The 26,425-nt window shown below is 45.0% G+C and overlaps 1 protein-coding gene across 1 annotated transcript; it reads left to right on the plus strand.

Moving 5' to 3' along the window:
- The first annotated feature begins 11,522 nt into the window (after positions 1-11,522).
- Positions 11,523-26,167, plus strand: LOC119168479 (monocarboxylate transporter 3). Its single transcript, XM_075865491.1, has 5 exons — positions 11,523-11,851; positions 14,727-15,017; positions 16,373-16,516; positions 22,318-23,271; positions 26,008-26,167. Exons 2-5 carry the CDS (start codon positions 14,795-14,797, stop codon positions 26,142-26,144), a joined length of 1,458 nt encoding a protein of 485 aa, XP_075721606.1. The 5' UTR covers positions 11,523-11,851; positions 14,727-14,794; the 3' UTR covers positions 26,145-26,167.
- The last annotated feature ends 258 nt before the right edge of the window (positions 26,168-26,425 follow it).

Consider the following 26,425-nt stretch of genomic DNA (forward strand, 5'->3'; position numbering starts at 1 on the left):
AAGGCGGAAAAGAATATTTGTATGCTGTGAAGGATCATCGGGTAAGTCCTCTAGGTCAATAAGGGCCGGGGAACGGGTATTACGCGGCCCGGGATTTGTCTCGATGTCACCAGAACACAGCAAAATAAGGATCATAGAAAAGCACTCAAAAAACGTTTCACATAATACGTGTGGGCAAGGAAGCAGCAGTAAATAGCGGTTATCACTTCGCTTAGCATGTAGCGAAAACCGTTTACACACCTGCGAAATGCAGAAGCGGGATGCGTGAGACATGATGTCGGCGCCGCCCGCTTGCCCACTGAAGCGGTAGTCGTGCCAGCAGCTGTTTAAGTAGGCCGCTGGAACTGGCGACGTCACCGAGGATGGTGCTGCGCAGAAATCCCGGCGCACCATGTCAGGCAAAACGAAGAAAAAGCCATGTTCTTGATTGCGGTCGTCCGAAGGTTGGCCCAGCGGTGGCAGCGGGACTGGATTGTCCGTTACCGTGAGTATCGTCGGTGAAAACGGTAGCAGTAGCAGCGTAACCAAAGCCTGCGAAATGCAGAAGCGGGATGCGTGAGACATGATGTCGGCGCCGCCCGCTTGCCCACTGAAGCGGTAGTCGTGCCAGCAGCTGTTTAAGTAGGCCGCTGGAACTGGCGACGTCACCGAGGATGGTGCTGCGCAGAAGTCCCGGCGCACCATGTCAGGCCAAACGAAGAAAAAGCCATGTTCTTGATTGCGGTCGTCCGAAGGTTGGCCCAGTGGTGGCAGCGGGACTGGATTGTCCGTTGCCGTGAGTATCGTCGGTGAAAACGGCAGCAGTAGCAGCGTAACCAAAGCCTGCGAAATGCAGAAGCGGGATGCGTGAGACATGATGTCGGCGCCGCCCGCTTGCCCACTGAAGCGGTAGTCGTGCCAGCAGCTGTTTAAGTAGGCCGCTGGAACTGGCGACGTCACCGAGGATGGTGCTGCGCAGAAATCCCGGCGCACCATGTCAGGCCAAACGAAGAAAAAGCCATGTTCTTGATTGCGGTCGTCCGAAGGTTGGCCCAGCGGTGGCAGCGGGACTGGATTGTCCGTTGCCGTGAGTATCGTCGGTGAAAACGGCAGCAGTAGCAGCGTAACCAAAGCCTGCGAAATGCAGAAGCGGGATGCGTGAGACATGATGTCGGCGCCGCTCGCTTGCCCACTCATTCCTCCATTACCCAAAGAGCCGTGCCCACTTCTTGAAGGATTCTCCTTTCAGTGTTGGACGATGATGGCCTAACCATCTCTAGCCTGTCGGAGCTCGTGCAAATTGGCAAGCCTAGAACTTTCTTTATGCCCTTGCGCAGAATCGCATTTCATTTCGTGTTTTTTTTCGTTATGGTCTATACAAGAGCTGACGCTATATAGTTAGGTTGGATTACGGATTAGAAAATAGAAACATGACGAGCACTTCTTATGGGGCTCAAAGAAGCACGCAGCCATGGCGCACCGGATAGCTGATTTACCCCATTACAAAGATCGTCAAGATGCGCATTTCGAACTTTCAGTAACTTAACAAGTAAGCCAGCCTGAGATTTTGTATGTTTCTTAAGTGGGAAGCACTTTAGGTTGGCTTCTCGATGTCACATGCTGTCATGTGCTGTCGCCGCCGCTTGGCGCAACACTCCATATATATAGCATTTCAAGCGTGCGCTTTCCAACGAGAAGTCTTCTGCGTCTTATTCTTCGAGGGTCTTTATATTAAGTGACTGAGGGCACGCTCGCGCCAAATGGAGAATCTTCGTCTTTTTGTTTTTTGAGCGCCTTGACAATCATCACTTATCATAATCAGCAAAAACTAAACGACAACTAGTGTGCTTGACGTAATGCAGGCAGGACCCCGTATAAAAATAGAAAAAAAGAGGAAGCAAACGCGAGTTAGTCAAAGAGAAAGAAGAAATATACAAAAAATATATAGATATAAACCGCAGAAAAGATAAGTAAACAAATAGAAATGGAGGAAGAAGTAAATAGAAATACTGGGAGAAAAGGGGTGTTGAAATAGAAAAAGAAAGAAAAAGAGGAAGAAGAGAAAACGAGAACTGAAGATAAACAAATGCTCTCCAGCTGTGCACTCCTTCTAGGTTCGGTTACAACACTGCGAATGTGCGGCATTTTTCCAATGAAACTTGCAAGTAATGCTGATTTTGCGTTCGTACATGCCACCTGCATTTCCAAAGGCGCCGGTGCATTGGAAATACTGAATGTGAGAATAACATTGCAAAGTGCAGCTTTCTTTCGCGGTGAACGTTGTCACCCGGGAAATCATGTCAAGCACGAAAACGTCTTATGCTCGTTTTAGGCCGCTCTTGTAAAATGTTTGATGTAAAGATAAGATATACTCCAAGAAAGAAAGAGACCGTGGCTACGTCCTCGAAGATAGTGGTGTCCAGTGCGCGGCTGTTACCGCTAAGTATACCCATACGAACCTATTGATTGATCGACAATGATCGTAAACTGTCTCGCCACACGCCAGTTTGCAGCGTTATTGTTCCTTGGTCATCTCAGAGTTTCATTCAGTCTTACTTGGCAGCGCCCACACATTATAATCTGTTTCTCACTATAGCTTGCTGGCTTGTAAGCACTCCACACTTGTTATCAATACTGGACAGCGAGACTTATAAAGAACAGCAAGAAATGTTCGACAGAGGTACAGTGTACATTAGAACAGCTACACGCAGATCGGAGTGTGCAGCCCCGTATTACAGTGGCTAGAATAGGGGAAGTGTGAAGACCGCGCCGCCTGCGCTGACGCTCTCCACCGATGCCTCGACCAGCGCTGTCTAGGTGGCGCTGGCTGTAGCTTACACGTCGCTCGCTCGGCGGCTCGCTGCAGCGAAGCTGCCATGTGAAGGCTGATTTGTAGCCGATATGGTTTTGTTTCTACCGTAAATTTTATGTGCCTCTACTATATTGCAGGGCGTAAGTGCATCAAATATAGATGAACTTCGCGGCAGATATTATCAAACATTATCACCGTATGGTGTGACCATACCCATAGCATCATAAGTGAAGCTTTACATCAATCGCAAACATCGCGGCCAGCTAAGCTTGCCACTGCTAGCGATCGTTCCTAGGTGCTCAGAAATGTAACCGATAAACATTTTGGGGGGATTGCCATTTCGCAAGGTTATAAGCAAGCTCAAGAAGCAGAAAATGCTACTGTGACATTGATATCAATTTCTTTATTGTTGTTATACTTAACATTTTGCATGAGATAGTTTTAAGGACTTAATTATTCTTGCGTATTCACAGTTGAAATATTTTTCGCTTAACAACTGCACAGAAAATCGGACAGCGTTTTACTTTTCTTACAAATTTTATGTGAAGTTGGGGCATTATAGTAGGGAACAAAGCTAGCACACATCACATCGTGTGATGCACTTCACATCGTTCTGCAAAGCTTGAGGTGCTTTCATCTTTCTTTTGCATAACTTCTGTTTTTTAGAGATTTTGTGAAGAAGTGAAGCCATGTGAGAACATAAAACTTGATTATGTTGCTCGTCAGATCTTGCTTGTGTGAGTCACACCCTACGGATGGTACGGTCTGCATTGAATTAAGAAGTTCAACTATAGTGTCCTTTTGGAGCTTATTATAACTGAACCACAATGTAAATGTGTCCCCCAGTGCCTCCACAAACGAAAATAGCTCAGGTGACGGGTACAAGAGCCCTCCAACATCACAGAATGCTGTGAATGACGCAAGGTCCTTATCTGCGTTTTTGAGGGATGTGAGCAGCTGCTCAAAAGAGTCCCGGCATTTCGTTGCCATAACTTTCCTCCGCGCCACATTGCCAGCCAAACAGTACACCAGTCTTGCGTCACTGACTTGCACAGGATACACATGGCCAGAAAGGACAGTCGATGCCTGTAGTACACTTGAAGCTCTGTCCAGGTTTCCAGTGTCCAGTAAATTGTCGACATGATTGGCCACTTCATCAGTTCCAACTAATGACGTAAGTATGCCACCTGCACAGTTTCCCATGTCTGGTGCTTTTACCAAATTGCAAAAGCTAAGGGAATACACGGCAGTAAGAAAGTGGGTCGATGTGGGATGATCGTTGCATCCGGATAACTGACGAATTATCCCACATAGCTTTTCGATTGGATCTTGGCTGAGGCGTGAAGTAAAAAAATATTTGTACTGCACTTCCTCTGACAGGTATGTTAAAAGGTCCAAAGTGCCTTGCAGAGTTACTCTTAGACCTTCTGCAGTGCTAGCAGACAAAAAGCCTGCCTTCGTAGGTCCGGTGCAGGCTTCCCAACGGTCTAAGTATGCTAGAACACCCTGCAGTACTCTTTCCTGTTCAGAATTTATTCTCAGTGCCGTTGAAGGCACTCTGGATGTCATCACAACAATTAGCTTTTCCATGAAGCAAACAAATTGTTCTGTCGCTTCTCTATATGAACATGACTTTGAGATTGCTTCTTTCTATAAGAAAAGCCCGCGTGTAACCTCAAGGCTGAAGACATCAAATGCATAATTAACTTTCATTTTTTCGAAGTTGTTGGGGTTCAAGTGCTCTTCTGTAATCTTCGGCATAGCTTTCAACGTTGTAGCACACTTGTACAAGTCGGGAGCTATCCTAATTGGCCTAACATCAACGTGCCCGTCTGGTGTTTTATAGTCATTTTTGATGAAGCCGTTCCTGATGTACTTAACTAAATGCGGAAAGTCAGACAGAAAGAAAAGCCGCCTCTTGACGTCAGTTGGATGAGGTGCTGAAGGCTTGATAGCTGATGCCGAACCAGATATGTCAAATCGATGCCACATTACATGGTTCCAAGATGCTCCATCCGATGTCACATAGTCTACTCCGAGGCCAGCATTATCTGCCAGGATAACTGCTTCTAAAATGATTTTGGAAAGCAGTGGGCTTTCACATTGCCTCTAGATGCAAATACACCCAAGATTTGGTGCCATGGACCTGACAAAGGTTGAAACATCATCACAAGACCATGATCGCGTGGAACACTTTTGTCAGCCTCGGGAGTGAAAGAACCATGGTCTACAAATACATCAACTTTTCCACTTCCCCGCTGAACACCAAAGTTTTCTGCAAGTTTCATTTCGTCAATGATCAGTCCACCATGACGTTTAAAGTCTCCCATATTAGCAGACTTCTTAGAAATGCCCGAGAGGACACATTTATTAAAACTAAAGCACGTGTCGTACTTCTTCACGAGTGCTCTGAGGCGTGTACGACTGGGTAGCGCAAGAATTTTCTCCCTACGCACATGCTTATAAAGTCGTGGGCTCTTCATGTGCATGATGACACACTCCAACATCCACTCCGGGCTGTAGCGCATGCCATTTCGGGACTTGCGCCTTGCAGCTTCAAAACACTGCATTTTAGCATTTTTTGTTTGGATGGGAGCTTGTCTATTTTGCTCAAGAGTGCGTTTTCTTCAATGTGTTCATTCTCTAGTTTTAGCTGTGCAATGGTCTGGTCGAGAGTCTTCACCTTGTTTCTAAGGCAGCGTACTGTTTGAGCTTTAGCTTTAGGCTTTGTTCAGTATTGAAGTATTTAAGTATTTAAGCTTTGTTCAGTGTATTTTATTTCATCATAGAGTCACGCCAAAAAGTATCATAAAGTACATATTTAAGTGAACATCTAGCTAGCCAACCGGCGGAAAGCATGTCATGAGTGCGCAATGTGAATCATACTGTACATGAAATGCGTGCAATGATGTCAGTGTTACCACGCGTCTTTTATGTTTGTTATCCAGATGTATCTCGGCACTGAGAGAGAGAAGAACAAGAAGGAAAGGAAAGGCAGGGATGTTAACCAGCCTGGAACGGTCGGTATGCTACCCTATACTGGGAAGTGTGGCAGCTTGGGCTAGTTGGTATGGCATGACGATAGTTATAGCGCGAGAACAAAACGACGACACAGACTCTTTCGTGTCCTTCATGTCTCTGTGTCGTCGTTTTGTTCTCGCGCTATAACTATCGTGATGCCTATACTGGGGATAGGAATTTGGGAGTTTGAAAGATGAAAAAAGAGAGGGAGAGGAGAGAATGCACATGTGTTGGGCTCAAAAATGCAGATGACTTAGAGCACGTTCACGCAGCACACTAACCGACGAAAGTCCGCAAAGATGTGGTTTTAGTCAACTGACGTTCCACTGAACGATGGATGCTTCCTTGACTTCTCAGAAATGATAGCGATCGTTAGCCATATTTCTACTCGAGCGATTCAAGTACTTGGCTTAAGGCGTCCAGCACTTAGAGAGCGCTTCGAGGAGAAGTTGTCCCCATATCCAACAATATCTCTCGGTTGACATTCATGAGAGGACGAAGCATGTTATGACTTTACCATCTTTCTTAAGTGTTTCATCAGTGGTTCGTGAAGAGCCCTGAGTGGATGTGGTCTTCTGACGTTCTATGGTTAGTGGACAACTTGGAAGAATAGACCATTCCTCTGTATCGATATTTTTCCCCGCAGTCTTCTTTGAATTTGTCGGTCCTGTTGCGGGTTGACCTAATGGTGCACCAGTAGAGGTGGCGCTGTCGTTTCAAGCTTGTGCACTTTTTGAGGTCGAACTATGTTGCCGACGCCGCTGCCGACGCCAGACTGTTTCGGCAGCATCCCTGTGGATTGAATTGCCTCTTACCATTTGCTCAAGCACTGCGTGCTCCTTTTATATTTGAGGGCAGTCTTTAGATGAGGCAGTGTGTGAACCATTACAATTACCGCATTTGAGAAATGTGGATCGACACGCTTCTTCCAAATGGGGTTCTGCGCACCGGGGGCACCGAAGCGAGTTTGGGCACACGCCCTTGACGTGACCTAGTTTAAAGCACTAGTGGCATTGAAGTGTCTTTTGCACAAAAGGCCGAACAGGATGCCGAGAATGTCCGACATTTACAGGGCATGGTCTGCAATCACCTTTGAAGACCACTTTCACACCACGTGACTTCCCAAAGCGGTGTCTGTGAGTGATGACAGTACCCTCATTTGCCGGTTTAATGAGAGTAGACAAGTCAGAGTCGGGAATCGCAATGTCTACGTCATATATCACACCGGCTATAGATGCCTTGTCAATTGGTATAAAGGGGCGCGCTTTGATGCCGCCTATCTCAGTCACTTGTTTGAGTGGTCCAAGCGCATTCGCGTGGAGTACGTCTAAGGTGTGTATATTTTTCGCGTATTTACTCTGACGTCCTTGATTTCATCAGGCACTACACGTTCCAAAAAAGCGGACAGTGCCTGCCTGTTCAGCAGTCACAGGTTTCCTGAAGACTCTTCTGGTACGAAGATGATGACGTGTGGCCAGCGTTCATGCCTTGACTTCATAGTCGCTGTACTCGCTGAAGTGTGCGAGGCTGCGTTGACGATCTTCCTCTTAGCCATCTTGCTCTGGACGGGAATGAAATCATCGTCGGATGAGTCATCTTCCGAGGCGGCTGAGTACAGCTCTGTTTCCTCACAGTCACTGAGTGAAGTTCCTCTCTTCCTCGCAGGGGTCCACCGAGATGACTGCTGGCCAAGCGATCCTTCGGAAGGCCTCACGTCTATGGCCTCAAGACGCGGAGCCGAGGCACCAGAAAAACGTGAAGGCGACGATGAAGTGTTCCGGTATCTAAGCGCTCCTCTCTGTGCTCTGTGATTTTTATCTCAGCACAGAAATTTTCACGAGGGTTCTACGGCTGCGAGCGCCTCCGAAACATTAGCTGGGTGAACAAGCTGGCCGTTCATGGGCGACGTCTACCAAAAACACCCGGTAGCGAAGCGAAAACGAATGTGGTACTTTTCTCTTTATAGTTGCGTTAGTGACAGTGGTCACAGTGGCAGATCACATGCGTCGGCATCCTTGCCGCTCTGAGGCGCCATTGACCAGTGACGAATTTGCCGACCTTTTTAGACCATCCGGAAAGCCGAAAATGCAACCCGGGTCCAAGGACTTCGATCCATAGCCTTAGCAACCGCCGTCATCCCTGACGAACGGTGGTATGGGGCAAAGCTTGATGTCTTGCACCCTCTGTCACCCTTTCCCAAAGGAAACTGCCTGATTCACTTTGAATAAATCTTATTTATCACGTTATTACTTTACCACAACTCGTTGCCATGATGTCACATATTATACAGATTTTTTGCGTCATCGTGACGTCATCAACGATACCTCATAATATGACATAGCTTGGTCAAATGTTGGGTGATCATAGAAACAGTGCAAGGCTAGGTGAGGAGCCTCCGATCTTTCAGGCGGTGGAAAACCTCGTCAGGTGGCGATTATGCTTCAAGAAGTAGGAGTGCAGGATCAATACATTCACGGAGAAGACAAAGGTGCATTTCGCTTTTGATTCATCTTCATCGAGAGCGTAGGTGACCATGTAGGCTTCAGTTTTTCTGAAAATGCAACTACTAAGCCATAAATACTTCACATCGACAGCAGCCACAAACATGCTACAAATACTAACCTTAAAGTGGAACTTCAGTTTCACCGTTTTAGTATTCACCGATATCAAGAAATTTTCGAACTAGTGTTCTCACCGCTATCGTGGGGATATATGCCAAATGTTACAACCGTAAGCCATTTATATATTTTTAAGTCACAGCTTTGCCACAAAGGCGAAGCAATGAACACGATATCAACTAATTGTAAAGTCACGCGCAGAATGGCAAGCAGATCGAAACGAGCCCCGCGTTTCTCACGCACAAATGACGCAGAAAACGTCCTTACAGGTACCGATGAACGCGAATAATCGTCTCAGTCGTTACTTCGCTGTGTCTGAAAAGTGCGCTCTTTTCGCAAATGCAGGCGGTGCAATGACTGCAGTGACCTTTGCGCGCCCGGTATTACAACAGGATTGATTCAGTGCACGCCCAACACAGCCAAGACGTATGATCTTCCCCACCAGGAGATAAGGGTGCACAAGAAATTTTCCACTTCCCTCCTCTTCGCGGGCCAAAGGATAATGCTGAAAATACGGAAGTTCCCCCTTAAGATGCCCGCCAACAGTGGTAAGTGGTAGATATAAATAGCTTGCCGTATGAACGTTGAACGAGGTACCCCTCGGTGGCGCAGTGGTTAACGCCTCGCTTTGATGACGTGGAGGTCCCACGTTCGATTCCGCGCACCGGAGTCCTTCTTCTAGATTTCTTTTCTGTCTTGCGTTTACACATATATAGATACTTATGCAAATAAGCTGCATGACATCGATGCCGGTGGGGAAATCCAGGCGAAAGTGTCCATATAATTGCTATTGTAATAAAAACAAGTGTGAAAACCGGTGGCCGATGCCGGGATCACACTGCATGCAGCGTTCGCAAATGGCACCAGCCGGAACGCTCGCACATACACCCAACCGTATTCTGCACAGAACGGTATCGTCACTTCGATAGAGTTTTGATGAAGGTCGCAGGGTTATATTTGTATCCGGAAGATGTAAACATGCCTAGGGAGAATTGTGGCTTGGAATCCAATGTAAGCATCCTATTTTGATCGCATATGTCGCACTTTCAGAAGGTTGTGTTGAACTTTTAAAATACGGTTTAACTCTGTATCTAGAAATCACTCCCAAAGAACATCAAGTCAGTGTAATGTTTGTCTTCTACGAATGCATCACGTATGCTCACTTTCACTTTCGAATCTTAGCAACACCACTCAATTAGCTTAAAATGCGAAATACGGCTTTTGCATGCTTAGTGTGAACAAAGAATTCCTATGGGTCCTAAAACGTCGCTGCGTTTTTTTTTACCTTGACTTGTTCAGAGACTGCATCTACATCCTCACCGTTATAGCCGATCAAACTAACTTTCGTCCAACTCTTGACTAATGTTCAAATTACAGCTGCATCTAAATGCATGCTACCGAATGAGTGTAACAATTTAATTTGATTTCGCAGGCTATTTCATTTGGCTTATCTGGAGCTAGGAAAATGGCCACGAGCGCGCTATCGCGCAGTATGTAGTCATGTTTTACATGACACACGTATCATAATTTTTATGTTTGGACGCGTCCTTTATCGTCATCGCCTATTCACCTCACGTGATAAGAAATTTGGTATATGTCGTGCTAGCGAAACGACCGTGAGCGCACTATGAGCGTAGCTTGTCTTCATGTTTCACATGACACGCACGTCATGATTATCATGTTTGGACCTGTCATTTACCTTCGTCATCAGTTCGCGTCCTGTAATACCAAATTGGGTATATGTGCAGCTAGCGCTAGCGTGTGGCATGTGGTCGTGTTCTTACACTACACGCATCTCATGATTATGTTTGCAGCAGTCATATACCTTTTTCATTCATTCACGTAACGTAGCACCGTAATTGGTATGTATGAAGCTAGCGAAATGACCGCCAGTGTACCATGAGCGTGGCGTGTAGTCAAAACTTACATATCTTGTATGTCATGATTTTCATGTTAGGGTCTATCACATGTGTGCGCCAAGCAGTCATGTCATACCATACCAGTTTTGCAATATGTCATCAGAACGACACCACTGCAAAATCAGCGAGATCATGAAATATAACTCATGATATTCATGACGTAGATCTCATGATTTTCATATTATGACTTGTCACTTATACTCGCCACACAGTCATGGTATGCTATACCAATTTTGGTTTAGATATCACTATCGAAACGGCTAGGAGAGCTAGAAGTCGTAGGTGGCTAAATCAGACAGACAGACAGACAGACAGACAGACAGACAGACAGACAGACAGACAGACAGACAGACAGACAGACAGACAGACAGACAGACAGACAGACAGACAGACAGACAGACAGACTCAAAGTCCGCTAAGAACTGCTTTGCATTTAGAACCAACTGAACGTACACGCTTCTGAAATACACGGAACAGCCGTATACTTTAACGCATTGCGCTTCCTTGGAATCTTCGACGACTTCGATCTTTCGATTGAAGTCATGAGTGATGTGTCATATGCTAGTCATAAAATGCATTTTACAAGCAGGAGGTAACCATCAGATAGAAAGAAAATTTATTGAAATGAGCAGAATGAGAAGCAAAATAGAAGTAGAAAAGTAAAAAAAAGAACGGAAGAAATTGAGTATTTTGCTAGTATCAACAGATATCGATAAGTGATACATTTCGTACTGTTAGTAGACGTGATCATCTAAATATCCAATCAGCGTGTTCTTGGTACTTTATAGCAAAGCGAGTAATCCTGACCACGCTTTGGAATGACTATTCCACACTGCTGAAGACCAGAATCACATTTTGTTTTTTCGTTCAATATTCACACCAGCTGCGTACCCCTACAAGTGTGCCTCCATGCTGGGAGTCACAATCGCTTAAACTTTGTTCTATATTTAAACACATATTTTGTTGGTCAAGGTGACCATCGCGACAACATATAGGCAAATTATCGTCGGGGCACCTCGTGCCGCTTCTGTAGCCATTCAGCAGTGAAAGATAAGATAAACGCCAAAAAGAACTAGTTTATCGCAGGTGAGAGCACCATGCAGCAAGCTGCTATCGCGTTGTTTCCTTGTATAACCCTCAGCGACTTGTTTTCTTCTGTCTGACAGTCTCGCGGTCATTGCTTAGTAGCTTGGTTGCCTGGCCCTGCATGGTATTTGTCGTTCATTCTCTAGATACTTTTCACGGCAACTGTGAAACGTATGAAAGTTCGCAATGAATGTTTGCTATTACTACACATCACAGCCGTGAACATCCTAACCAAAATATTATACCCCTGCGTGGAGCTAAGGGCACGAGCAAGGGCATAATAATGTGCTGGACGCCTCCAGGGACGCACGAGGGCCCCTCTATGCCGCCATCATCATTGCGAATGTAGTCAGCGGGAAGGTACACCGAAAGGGAGGTTTGGTCGATTTTTTACAACGTTTTGCTTCTACCAAGTGGTGAGTTTTTTGTCTGTTTTTACTTATTTGTCCGCTCTCTTACCTTAACTTAAATTGTCGTGGTACGACGCGAACAAAACACAGGTACGCCTTGAGACAGCGAAAGCAGCGTGTTCTCAACAGCTGAGCCACAAGATCGTCTTCTTCGTTCTCGAGTCAAGCCAGAGGCCCCCTACCTGGTGTCCACTAAATCCCCCCATCATCGTTTTCATCCACATGTAGAGACGCGTCATTTGCCTCCCTCTCAAAAAGCATCACCCCGATGCGAAGTCAGTAATCATGTTTTTTTTTTAATGAAACGTCTCACACAATCACTCGCTGACGTAAGGCTTCATGCGCACTACGTGAACGAGTTCAGGATGGTGCTGGCGACGCCTCGCACTATACGAACTTTCGGGAACGACTTCGTAAGTGACATCACTCAGTTTTCGCAGCACTCGGTATGGTCCACAGTATTTTCTTAGGAGCTTTTCGGAAATTCCTCGTTTCTGTACGGGCGTCTAAACCTATACTTTGTCGCCAGTTTGGTAGACGATTGTTTTGCGGTGAGTATTGTAGCGGTCTGCATTGTACTCTTCCTGCTGGCACATCCGTAAACGTACAAGTTGCCTTGCTTCTTCCGCGCGTTCCCTAAACATGTCAGCGTCCGGGTCGATGTCATCTTTGTACGGCCACATCACATCTAACATGGTCCGTACTTCCCGTCCACGAACGAGGCTGAACGGGGTCATTCGGGTCATTTCTTGCTTAGCCGTGTTCTACGCAAACGATATGTAAGACATGACTTCATCCCAACTTTTATGTTGAACATCTAGGTACGTCGAAAGCATGTCCTCAATGGTTTTGTTTAGACGCTCTGTCAGCCCGTTCATTTGTGGATGGTAGGCGGTGGTCTTACGCTGTGTTGTTGCACTGAGCATCAGGACGTGATCCAAAAGCGCTGCCGTAAAGGTGGTTCCTCTCTGTGTGATCATGACGGTTGGTGCACGATGCCTCAGTACAATATTTTCGATTAAAAATTTTGCCACCTCCGCTGCTATACCTCTCTGAGTAGCCTTTGTCTTGGCACAACGGGTCAGATAATCAGTCGCGCCGATAACCCAGTGGTTCCCTGCAGTAAAAGTAGGTAGTGGGCCCAAAATGTCCATGCCGATCTGGTCGAATGGAGTCGTCGGGACCTGTACGGGTTGCAGGAGGCCAGCTGGTTTAGTCAGTGGTGACTTGCGTCGCTGGCAGTCGAGACAGATACGAACGTGGTGCTTCCCGGCTGGCTTTGGTTAGTCTTAGCTGTACTGTGGTTAGCCTTAGCCGGCTGTGGTTTGTCTGAACTGTGCTGGGGGAGCATGCTAGTATGCTTCCTCAGCATAGTCATTTTTTTCATTTCTTTTCTGATTCATCACCTCCGTTCTCCTCTACGTGTTCCCTCGAGTCACTTTCCCATGACGCCTGTATTTTGAGCTGCCTCGCCTTCTGCGTCCTTGGCATTGCCGTCAACTACTCATTCTCAGCGCTATCTTCTCGTCTCCATCCTCCCCAACGACAATCTCTTCACAATCCCTTGATTCCACGGCACTTTCATTATCATGATGAAAATTACCTCCTAGTTTTTTTTTTTGCTCTGTGCCTTGTGGCATGGCGTCTCGCCTACTGTAACATGTCCGCGCCACGTAGTGTAAACGACAGACATCCCATCTCTCAGTGCGCGGATTGGGTTACACTCCCAGGGCACGCGCGTCCGGGAGCCAGGTAAATCAGAGGCTCTTTGTTACCAGCAAGACGTGTGATAAGTCGCTTCTTCTTCGCGTTACTCGAGCTCACGACATGAATAATTGGCCTCGTAGCCGTTCTGGCAGCCTTCGGCCTCGTCTTCAAAGATCTGCTCGCCCGTATCTACTCGCAACTCACGTTCTCCACGCCTTCTAATCTCCTGCTGCTGTCTTGTAGCCTTCGTTATCCGTGTCACCAGCGCCATCTGCGTTATTGTCGTGTCGTCGATGTCTGGCAAGGAAGCCTCAATTGCGGGATACATAGGCTTTCCGTCGATGGCTGTGTTGCTCTCGTCAAGTGTCTTCAGGTCGTCACTAGGTGCCAACCCGAGTAGCTGCCGCATTAGCCTATGTTTCCTGGGTTGCATTTCCTGGCATCAAGGCAGCACTGGTCATCATGTCTAGCATTTTAAATATTGGTTCCGTTTTGAGGCAGGTGGAAGGAGTCAGGTAGATTCAGAAACAAGACCGCTTCGCACGGTGAAGTACCGCAGTTACAAACACTGGCGGGCCCTGACTGCCCGCTTTTCCACCAAGCGCACCAAGCTCGAGTGCATTTTCGTCTAGCGCTTTCCCTGGCTGGCGTCAACGCACCCAAACAATATACAACTACAATGAGGATATGCTTCTTTTTATAAGACACGTTTTGATGATTCATGAACGTTACATTGCATATTATTAAAGGGTTTGAAAATGGATGTGCAAAGTCACTCACGCTTAATATAAAAGAAGCATTGGTTAGCTGCTTATCTGCAAGCTCTGCAGTTAAATATTTACTTCAGCTGTCATGTCTCAATGTCATATATTGTAGGATCATATGAAGAGAGGAATGAATAAGCAACAGTAAAACCATGATATGAGTATACTGATCTTAAAAGCGGCAAAGTCACTCAAATCCTTCCAAATACGTCCGTATGGAATCTCGTGATAGGGCTAGAGTATTTCTCGTTGACGATGCAGCACTTCGTTTCCGAAGCATACACGGACCAATATGACAATGATGCAAAGGAAATAACGTGCTGCACCTGCTTTAATAAATATGAATATGCGGAGGTAACTTACTGGTGGTCAAACTACCATGTAAATGCAACATTAACATTTTTTTTCAGACGTATTCCTCACTTATAGGACAAGCATCGCAGCCAGACACCAGTAGTGCTTACCGGTCAGCTGGCTCATGGCGGTCTCTATGGTCTGCGCGAAAAAGGACACTCGCTTTGGAGTGGACTCGAGGCGCAGTTGGGTGACCGCAGTGTTCTTAAGCCTCACATTGGCCGCAGTGCTCATTGGCCAGCATTCGGTGGGCGTGCTCTTCTACGGAATCGTTCACACGTACGGTGTCAGCAGGAAGGACGCATCGTTACCACTTTTGCTGTGCCAGAGTCTTTCTTTCTTGGCAGGTACTTTGCATACATCTTTGTTTTGAAGTGTTTGATTGATATGTGGGGTTTAACGTCCCAAAACCACTGTTTTGTAGTGTAAGACACTGCATTGAGGGGTGGGCTCTTAAACAGTTAAAATCCTGAGGGCACTTTCAGTAAGTAGAATACTTAGGAAATAAAACGCGGCACGTAATATATCATCCAGCCGCCATACTTGCAGGGCCGCCCGTTGAAGCGTTCGAAAGCGAGTTATATTTTGCACAATTATATTTTGCGCAAATGACAGTGTTTTCGGAGCATGATTTCTGCTCAAAGCCCGTTTTGCGCACCATAAGGGAGCTGGTTAACTTCCGGCCACCATGTTCTGGACCGAAACGACATGCACGAGGTCTTAGGTAAAATGAAAATTTGCTGTCAATCCTAGCTTATACAATAGCGATGCTGGCGAAATTACGGCAACCTAAAAGTGATATGACGCGAAGGTACCTGCACATTGATGACATCGGCCAGCAACTGATGCAGGAGCAAATGTATTCGCAACGCCGGATGGAACCTTTTTCTTGCATTAACATTTTAGCGATGGTATGAGATCTACGTGGTATTCATTCTCAGATCAAGTGGCGCGCCAGTCTGTGACGGCTACCGGAAACTCTCTGTTAGGTTAATTGTTTGATTTATGGGGTTTAACGTCCCAAAACTACCATGTGATTATGAGAGACGCCGTAGTGGAGGACTCCGGAAATTTGGACCACCTGGGGTTCTTTAAGGTGCGCCCAAATCTGAGCACACGAGCCTACAACATCTCCGCCTCCATCGGAAATGCAGCCGCCGCAGCCGGGATTCGATCCCGCGACCTGCGGGTCAGCAGCCGAGTACCTTAGCCACTAGACCACCGCGGCGGGGCACCTCTGTTAGGTTAGCTTAAGTTAGGCTAGGTTAGAAGCTCTGCTATACTGAGCTTTTTAGCGCACGTTATTATGGCAGCCTACAGTAGTCGATGGAGGCTTTCGCAGTTTAGTGCTCACGCGGCTATATTTATAGTGACGTGACTGCCATGCAATGGCGTTTCTCTGCTTCAGTATCTCGAGTGCTGAGAGAAGCTTACATATTTCTCTTATCATGTGAAAAGCTTGTCACTCACACTATATGCAGTATCTATTTTTTTTTTCAACTGCGACGAAGGTTCCAACTGCTGAGCCCTTCTGTACTTTTTGCGCGAAGTCTTTTAATTGAGTAAAATTGCCAATTTCACCACTACATTGTTTAGGTGAGAAGAAAAACAAAGAAAAATGATTCTATCGGTACCCTATTTCATTGCCTCAGTGAACCATGAAAGGGCTTTCTTTATAGTTTCTTGACGGCTTCCTTTTTAGGTCCGGTAATGGGATATCTTTGCAGCCGTTTTTCCTGTCGAATGGTGCTGCTTGTTTCTACATTTGCGGCAGGTGCCACAGTCTCCAGCTGCTTCTTCGTGGACAATATCTTGTATATAAACATCCTATTTGGAATTGTCTACGGTAAGTGCATAAATTTGTTTCCGTGCCATTTGATTGATATGTGGGGTTTAACGTCCCAAAACCACCATATGATTATGAGAGACGCCGTAGTGGAGGGCTCCGGAAATTTTGACCACCTGGGGTTCTTTAACGTGCACCTGAATCTGAGCACACGGGCCTACAAACATTTCCACCTCCAACGGAAATGCAGCCGCCGCAGCCGGCATTCGAACCCGCGACCTGCGGGTCAGCAACCGAGTACCCTAGCCACTAGACCACCGCGGCGGGGCGTTCGTGTACCAATTCAAGGAACTCTGAAAGATTTGACACTCCGTGACTGTGAGCGAAGAAAGAAAGCAAGCCAAATTCAAAACGTGCACGTCTTCGGGAAGTGCAAATGGCGCCTCAGTATAGGTATGCATAATAACAATTAAAACCAGCAGGTAACAAAGCCAAAAAGTATGGCTGACGGTAATTGTGCTGTTTCATTTACATGGTGGTGATTTTCATAGACATATAAAAAAATTACAGCGGACGAAAAGATAACTCGTCGCGGGCAGGAGCTCAACCTTCTACTTTCACGTCCCAAGATGACAAATGCAGTCCCTGGCGGTGGCATGGTACCTTTTCTTGCACTTTACCTGTCGGAGGCAATTACTACATAACACTTAAACTGCTACAATCAACGTCACCTGAGCCTTTGCTGCCTTCATTTCTGGCCGGTGTTAATTTAAGTTGGGTGGGACAAATAAACGAGTCCTCAATATATTCTTGATTCATTCATGCATATCTATAGCTCTTTAATGCAATAGAAGACAAATGTAACACTCGGTCACTCCAAGCTCAATGGCACAGGCTTTTTTCCCAGTCCCGTCGGCAGCACTGCTATGGGGCAAAAATGACAGAACACGTTTGCAGTTAGGAGCTTCTCAAAGAAGCCCAGGAGCTCAGGATAAATCTGGAGCTACCCACTACAATGATTCTTCAAATCATAACGTTGTAGTGCACTGTAGAACCCCAAACTTTAGTATAACGTCTACACATTTAGCTGGTTTGCGAACTTCTAGTACAATATCGCACTTAAGGTTTCACGTTAGGGCGCAATGTCATTCCCAGACATCCCATTCCCAGAAACAAATGAAACATATATCCCAGTTCACCCCCACCAAACTTGGCGTCACCTTCGCCACATTTATCACACTTATTCTTGCTTTCTTTAATGCGAGAACATTGGTGAAGAGCTTTCACTTACAGCAGAATGTTTAAAAGATGTCGAACTGCACGAAGTATACCCGAAATGAAAAGGTGTAATTGTAGCCCAGTTATACTTCCTTCGTTTAACGTTGTTTTTGCATCTCTATGCTCACGTCGAAAAATTTCAAAGAACTTGGAGCAGCAATGGTCTAGTGGCGCGAAGCTTGAAAAAAACAGCGAAGCTTTTCTTAATTATTCCTCCTCACTCCCACATCTCTCCTTGTCACTCTCATTTGTCATGTTCATCCCTTGATGTATGTATTATAATATACATGGGTAGTTGTCACTTCCTCGTTCTCCTTCTGCTATCTCGGATACTTGTTCGCGGTTGCCTTTCATACCCCTTGTTAAGCCATGCTATGTCTAGCTTTACCCTCTACCTCTCTATTTCCCGTCTGCCTCTCCCTGGTATCGCTCTTCTTCACCCCCAATTGACTTTCCAATGTCGCTGCTGTATTATAAAAAAATTGGCAGGTTCCATGCAACTTGGGCATTGTCGTTATGCGAAGCATTTCGAAGGAAGGTTACTGCGTTGTATTTTTTTTGTTGAGAGAGACGTAATGAAATGACGGGAAATATACGTATAAATTTTGCACGCGCGAACATACTTTGAACAGTTGCAGATGTTTATATAACCAGTCTTAGGCACTTGCGCAACGATGCCAACTGGAACACAAGTATTGCCAACACCAGAAGCGATAAACTGACATGAAGCGCTGGTGCTTGCAAGGATGGTAGCACTAGACAATTGTACATAAATACCCTCGGAGCGTGGCCCTTAATTACTGTTGACGTGAACCCGACATGACGACTCTATCATAAGAGTACACATATAATGTTTATAAAACTGCATAGTCAGCACTGCAACCACATTTGACGTTTCGCGAACATTAGAGTCTTTTTTGAAAAGTAGTTACGAGACCTGGCTTGGCTTTGTGGTAGAATGCTTGATTTTCACGCAAAATGCTTTGGTTGGATTCCTGCTGGGATCCAGACTTTTATTCTTTGCATTAGTCGGGTCAACGCTGCCGATGTAAGGTTTTCTTTAACGCTCGCGCGTTAAAGTTGGCCATGTGTGTTCACATCGTTTCTGGGTACATAACAAGTGTCAATCACCTGTGCCACATATCTGCATACCAGTGGCACATACCCGCCCGCACGTATCTGTCATTGTTTGGCGGGAAGTGTTTGATGACGCACGCGACGAGATTGTGACATTATTCATGTCTAGGCTAGTGCGCCATATACGTCAAACCATCTTACCCTCCCATTGGTTCAGGCTATGTCAAGAGGGTGATCACAAGAACACTAAGACGTAAGCGGCTAGATAGATAGATAGATAGATAGATAGATAGATAGATAGATAGATAGATAGATAGATAGATAGATAGATACTGAAAGTGCTCGCAACACGCAAAGAAATGCTTCGCATTAATTATACATAGATATACAAAGCTCTCTTTCTCTCTGTTTTAAAGGTGGAGCACTTCTTAGCGAACTTCAGCAACTTTGAGCGTATCTATCTATCTATCTATCTATCTATCTATCTATCTATCTATCTATCTATCTATCTATCTATCTATCTATCTATCTATCTATCTATCTATCTATCTATCTATCTATCTATCTATCTATCTATCTATCTATCTATCTATCTATCTATCTATCTATCTAGCCGCCTACGACATTTAGCTCTCCTGGCCGTTTCGATGATGCTATTGATACCAAACTTGGTATGGCATAACGTTACTGTATGAACATGTTTCATTAGTAATAACATGAAAATCATGATATGTATGTTATGATTGTCATGATTTACATGTCATTGTCCAGCAGCTCTTGTGGTGGTTTCGTTTACAAGGGATGTCGCAAAACTGGTATGTCATGGCATGATTGCATGGTGAACACAAGTGACCGACCCTCACATGAAAATGATCACATGCGTGTCATGTAACAACATGACTACATGCAACGCTCCTGGTACGCTTTCGGCCGTTTCGCTAGCGTCACATATACCAAATTTCCAAATTTGGTATTACAGTACGTGAATAGAGAACGAAGGTATGTGACTGGTGCTAATATATTAATTGTGAGATGCGTGTTGTGTAGCAACATGATGCGTAGGAGGCCATTTCGCTAGCATCACCTAAGCAAATAAGTTATTACGGAACGTGAATGGATGACGAAGGTATGATACTGGTGCAAAAATGAGAAACATGAGATGCGTGTCATGTAATAACAGGACTAGATGCTACACTCATGATGCGCTCGCGGCTGTTTAGCTTGTTTCACATGTACCAAACTTGGTATTACGTGACGCGAACGCACGACATATGTAAATGACACATCGAAACATGATAGTCACGACATGAGTGTCATGTAACAACATGACTACATGCCACACTGACCATGTGTTCGCGGCCGTTTCGCTAGCTTCACGTATGCCAAATTCGGTATTACGTCACAGCAATGGATGACGAAGGTATGTGAATGGTGCAAGCATGATAATCATGAGAGACATGTCATGTGAGAACATGACTACATGCCACAGTCAAGGCGCCAATACATTTCAACGTGACGTGGTGCGCGTGCTTACCAGCGTTCATTTCGTCGCGTCACGCCAGCGTTGCCACGCCAGGAGCCGGTCCTGCCTTATGTTCGCAGGCGCGCGCCGTGCTGCGTTGCTTTAACGCATGCGCACCACGCGGCGTTGCTTTGACGCATGCGCGTTTCAGCGCATTCGGCGTCCCTCCGTCACGAAAAGAGGGAGAGGGACTGTTTGATGGGCAACCCATCGGCGAGAAATGCAGCATGTTCCATTTCGCGCCTTTGCCGTAGGGACGCGCTGACGGACGCTGGTCGCGCCTGGCGTCAGACGATAGAGTGCTCACGTTTTGCTAACGTAGCGTCGCTGTGCCCGTTGGAGTATAATGGGCCCTTCATGATGCGCTCGCGGCTGTTCTGCTAGCTCCACATATACCAAATTTGGTGTCACGTCAGGTCAATGAATGACGAAATATATGACTGGTGCAAACATGATAAGCCTCACACGCGTATCATGTAAGAACATGACAACATACCCCGCTCATAGCGTGGTCGCGACCGTTTCGCTAACTCCACATATACTAAATTTGGTATCACGCGACGTGAATAGACGACGAAGGTAAACGACACATGCAAGCATGATAAACATGATATGGGAGTCATGTACGGCATCCTTCACCTCCACCGAGTAACGTTGTGCTGATTTTAAAGTGACATATCAACATTTCTCAATCTTATGTGAATCTTAAAAAGCAAAGAAGAGAAAAGTGAGCCCCGTAACTGTCTGCATCAGAGTGCGACACCTGAACAGTAGCTCACAAGGGATTGGGCTAAGGAGGGATCAAAAGGTTCATATAGAGAGAGAAAGGAGAGAGCGAGGTGCAGGGACAGCGAGTGACGGTAGTAAAGAGGAGATACGAAAGATAGAAACGGTCACTTGAGTCCGAAGATGGGGTACCACTCAGCGAGAGCTCATGTCGGCGGCAGGAGATGGCGCGGGGGGGGGGGGGGGGCAGTCTGCCTGAGCTGCGCTGTCGTCGGAGATCGCGGGAATACAACCGGTTGACTTGAAATCCAGTGAGCAAGTCACATTTCTCATTCGTGCTTCGCGTATCATCAATTCCCGCTGTACGTGAGATCTGCCAATTTTTTTCCTTTACTGTTGTCTCGAATTTAAATATTTATTTTTCCATTCTCTCTCTCTGTTTTCCTCTTTCTGCCTCACCCCCTTTCTTTTTCGATTTATTCCTCGCTTTCTCATCTTTCTCAGTCTTGTCAATGTAATTTTATGGTTCTCTTTGCATGCGAAGTGAGCGTTGGCAGCTGTGCCAAGTGGCAAGTGGTTGCTAGGCAGTGGGGATTAATGCTCTACGCTCTACCGACAACCGCATAACGTACACAGCTCTGCTGTTAAAACGAATGTAAATACAGCGTCTTCGAGTTCACTTATATGAAGGCTCTCATTAGTCTGCTCATGCTCACCGCAAAGACACCAGTGCGTAAATTGAGGGTGAGGCAGCTGCCAATGGAGAAGAAAATAGCAGGTGCAGCCTGTAGGGGCAACAAGAGAGCAGAGTGAGTCAGGTAACACACCAACGTCCAGGACATTCTAGTCGAAACTAAGAAGAAATATTCATAGGCAAGTCATTCGGCGTTTAGGCAAGACAACCGCTGGTTGTTCAGTGTACCAGGCATGTTAAGAAAATGCAAATGCATGATGGGAGGGGGGGGGGGGGGCAGAAAAAGCGGTGTATATATTGAACTAAGATCTGGCGTAACAGGGCCGCAGCAAGCTCATAACCCGGTTGATTGGCGGAAACGAAAAAGTTCTATTGGCCTCTAGTAGTTGATTGGCGGACCATGGGAGAGACCTTTGCCCTGCAGTGGGCGTAGTCAGGCTGATGAATATGACGACATGATTGCTTCAGGCGTTTTAAAAGGACGATTGGCCGTGTGGTGAGAGCGTTTGCATAATGACAGCTTGTAGGATTCACGCAATTGCATTTATTTCTCTTTTGTTGTAGGAGTTGCAGCATGTGGCGTCCACGTTGGCGCTAACGTCCTTGTTTCCCAACACTTTGAAAAACGAAGGGCTACAGCGTGCAGCATCATTTACACGTCTCTTGGCATCAACAGCTTGTACTTACCTCCACTGGCTGAGTTTCTTCGAGTTACGTACGGGATCCGAGGCACTTTCCTGTTGCTGGGTGGTCTGATCCTCCATTCATTGCCTCCCGCGCTCGCCGTCCGAAGCCCGGAGTGGGCGAAACCAAGGAGGCAGTCCTCTGGAAGTGCAGTGACACAGCCTGAAATGAACGCTGAAGTGGCTCCAAATAATCTACTTTTGCCTGAAAACGGTACGCAAGGTTGCCACAATCCTGATGACCACGAAGAAGAATTCACAGAATCACGACACGTACAAACCAGCATTTCGTGCATCAACGACCTTCCATCGCTCAACTCGACCAACACATCAGGAGACAAGACATATATGAGAAAAGCAACCTTGAATACAATAAAGAGAGAGTTTATTAGCACGCCGTTCGTGGTTAACGCCGTATCGTTCACGATAATTACCCTAGGGTTATCTGCGTTTCTTTTGTTGTCAGTGGATATTGCCAAGGACAAAGGAATTGCACCATCCAGTGGCGTTTTTTTACTTAACGCCTTTGCAGTGACGGACATTGTGATGAGACCACTTAGCGGCCTTGTAATCGACTCTGGTGTTTTGTCACTGGAAAGCGTCATGCTAGTGGGATACCTTCTTCAATCTCTCGTGCTAGAGCTATTCGTGTTGCTGGACTCTTTCCCGGTCATGCTGGCTTTGTCCGCGTTATTCGGAATCAGTAACGGATTGAGAATTACCCTGCTCATGCCTTCTCTCACGAAACACTTTGGAGTTGACCGAATGCCCTTAATGCTCGGTGGAGTCGGCTTCTGGATTGGTGTCACACTCATTGCGGGACCATTTTTGGTTGGTAAGTGATTATGCTTATCTGTCATGTATTCCAGATTATTACAGATTGTCTGATTGATTTATGCCAGATTAGCTGCATCTGTTGACTTTCAGAGGCAACAAAGAAGAAAGGTGCCGGAGATTGGTATTAATTATTATAACATTTTTGGTAATTACTGCGACGATGTATGGGTGAAGAGCATCTTGCTCTGCCGACATGCCTGATGATTCGAGGTTGTCATTTGTTATAGGTCTTGAAAGTTCATGTTAACAATTACATCACGATTCAACTGCATATCTAAAACGTGGTCTCTTAAATGGACAAGCAATAGGAATATTTACCTGTCTACAAACGCATAAACTGTGCCCTTCTAGCAACGCAAGTTTAGGTGATTGCTCGCACTACAACTTCACTAGTTTATCTATGCCAAAATGAGCGTAAAACTTGGAGTGGATTGTACAATTTATTGAGTTTTCATTTTATCTCACATAAGACTTTGCTGGTGTCCTTGATTTCTTTGAAAAGTGACAAAGCAGGCCCATAGCCAAGAAACGAAAGTAGTGCCCAAGACCCCCTTCCCCCTAATCGTTTGAATTCTTGTTGAAAGGGTGTTCTTTTACCAAAAAAAAAAGCATTTCTCTAGTAATGTAGAGACCTCCATCAAGACACCCAGAAAATATTTCTAACTACGGGCTTCAGACAAAGCGACATAAATCAAAAGATAAAGCCATAAGGCAACCAGTTTGAACCCTTTGGGCTGCTGTGCACTGCGTAAAAACGGGATCAGTGAACTTGTTTAACAATAAAACAGGCCACCGATTTATTAATTCAAGTTTGAAGTTCACGAAATCTTGTTTAAATGAATTCGCCAAACTGTTTGTACGCAGCTGTTAAACAATTCAAATAAATGGTTCTAATAGTTTATTGAAGTAGTTATTTTTATATCACTGTCAATTCTTATGGCATCTGATTTACCAAATATTTGGATCACAACAGTTCTGTTACACTTTTGGCAACGAAGTTATATCTTATTCTCCTTTTAGCAACGTTCTATGAAAGCTATCTTGCCAAAGCCTTCAGACTTTATCCCTATACCAATACAGTTCTGTTTCTGCGCTTCGGAGAAAATTTGATATAAGGGTGACACGTTCGTCGTATGCAATGCATGGCTTAGTACAACTTCTTTCCCTACAATGCTACGTGATAAACTGATAACTCAGCAGTGAACGTTGTTCTTTGTTTATGGATTATAACATTTATGCTATCTTCATTTTCCTGTTATAATGCCTCATTTTTTAGGAGAAAATAAACAAATTGATAATTTACCGGGGGGTCGTTTGCCTGTGAGACAATAAGTTTATTTCTTGTGAAGGAGACATGTGTTCAAATTATCAAGTAATATTCTTTGAAAAAAAAAACAACCTTATAACTTTACGCGGCTGAGAAAACATAACTGCAACTGCTTTCACGATATTTACAGGTACTAAGCCATGGCACACAACGTACATTGGTGAAGTCTTTTTTTTTTACATTTTCTGGCCACTCGAACAATTTGTCTTACCCGAATCATAATATACCCTGCCACACTTATGAGAATATGTTATAGTAGAACAATTTGATCTCCAGAGAGAAATTAAGCCACATGTGACCTTCAATAGGGGAGCAGCTCTGCTGAGGTCTTTACTGTAACGAAAATGCAAGTGCGTGTAATATATACCGCTAGCCTACCACCTCTAAAAGAAAGGCTAGACATGAAAGGCTGAACTGGTTTGTAAAATCTATTTATGCGTGCATTTAAAATGAACGCATTAAGGATCACGCATATTTAAGGGGGTATGGAATAGCATAACTATAGTTCAAAAAAGTAATTATTTGGTTTCATTACCAAAAAGTAACAGAAGTTCTGATGAACATAACGATGTATTCACAAGCTTGTACGAGCACGGGGAGCCATTTGAAAGTAGCACCAAAAATCATCTTGGTAATATACGTGGAGAGACTGGATAAATGTGTTTATTTCCTGTCCTTTTTACGCTTTGGTTGAAAACTTTCCCGCTAAGTATGTTTTGGTAGCATAGCTATTGGATTTACATTGTTTCTATAAGAAACTGTGTGTTTTTCTCACAGTTAATTTTCTGAAGAGAACACAAACTTGATGTACTTTTTCTGTAAAAGTCTGCCTCTGATTCTAATCACACGTTTTGAGATTCTACTTAAATATATCGAAAATAGAAAGAATTTGAAATGTTTAATAACTGTGCGACCTCTCATTAGGAGAAATACAAATTTATTTGTAAAGCCCTCTGGTAACACGGGGCAAATAAATGCAATTATAACTTAAATCGTAAATATAGGTAACTTATACTTTAGGCAGTAATTAAAGCGCTATTATGGGAAATAAGCAAGCAAAATTTCATGGTCATGTACACTGCTTTTGCTTTATGTGAAAGCATACATTATTTTTGGCACGCATGCTAAATCTTTGCTACTCAAGTGCTAAATATATATATAAAAAGCTACGAGAAATAATACTACGCCAAGTGAAGTCTGAATTCTTTTTTATGAGACATGTGAATTTTTTCCATACAATAAAAAGTTGTTGATGAGAGACCAAGCTGACACCGCAAGAACCCATTTACTCTGCCATACCCCCTGAAGTGTGGTCCGGTGACTCTAACTTGTAGAGCTTATGATGGCAGTTACGCAATAATACTGTCTTAGAAAAAAGTTTTCAGTGCATTTATTTGCTCTTTGCAGGTTATTGGCGAGATCGTTTGGGATCATACGATGGCCTTCTTCATTTCATGGCAGCACTGAATGCTGCACTAGCCATTATCTGGGCTGCAAAGCTTTGTTTACAAAGACGACAAAAGCCACTTTTACAGCATAAATAAATGTAATCTAGACAAAACTGCAATTTCTCGCTTTTTAGGGCGGAACCACACCCTTTCACTTCCATTGATGAGGCATAAAATGCAGAGTGGGACTTGAACATTCTTCCCGAGTAGTTTAGATAACTTGCAGGAATCTAAATCTATAGTCCTCTCCCGTATTGCATGGCGATTGAGTTAAGCTGAAGAGATCACGCACGTTCCATAGCTTAGCTAAGCGTTGCACTGCAATGGTAAGTGTATAAAATTCTCTGTGCTTACAACGCCAGACATTTGCGTACAAT

This window comes from Rhipicephalus microplus, chromosome 6 (genome assembly GCF_043290135.1).
Source record: "Rhipicephalus microplus isolate Deutch F79 chromosome 6, USDA_Rmic, whole genome shotgun sequence".
NCBI classification, from domain to species: domain Eukaryota; kingdom Metazoa; phylum Arthropoda; class Arachnida; order Ixodida; family Ixodidae; genus Rhipicephalus; species Rhipicephalus microplus.

Excerpts from the sequence above, each read along its gene's own strand:
- LOC119168479 (XM_075865491.1), top strand. The coding sequence starts at position 14,795 with ATGGCGGTCTCTATGGTCTGCGCGAAAAAGGACACTCGCTTTGGAGTG. Across the intron at positions 16,517-22,317 it reads CCTATTTGGAATTGTCTACG|GAGTTGCAGCATGTGGCGTC; the intron begins GTAAGTGCATAA and ends CTTTTGTTGTAG. Across the intron at positions 23,272-26,007 it reads TGCGGGACCATTTTTGGTTG|GTTATTGGCGAGATCGTTTG; the intron begins GTAAGTGATTAT and ends TGCTCTTTGCAG.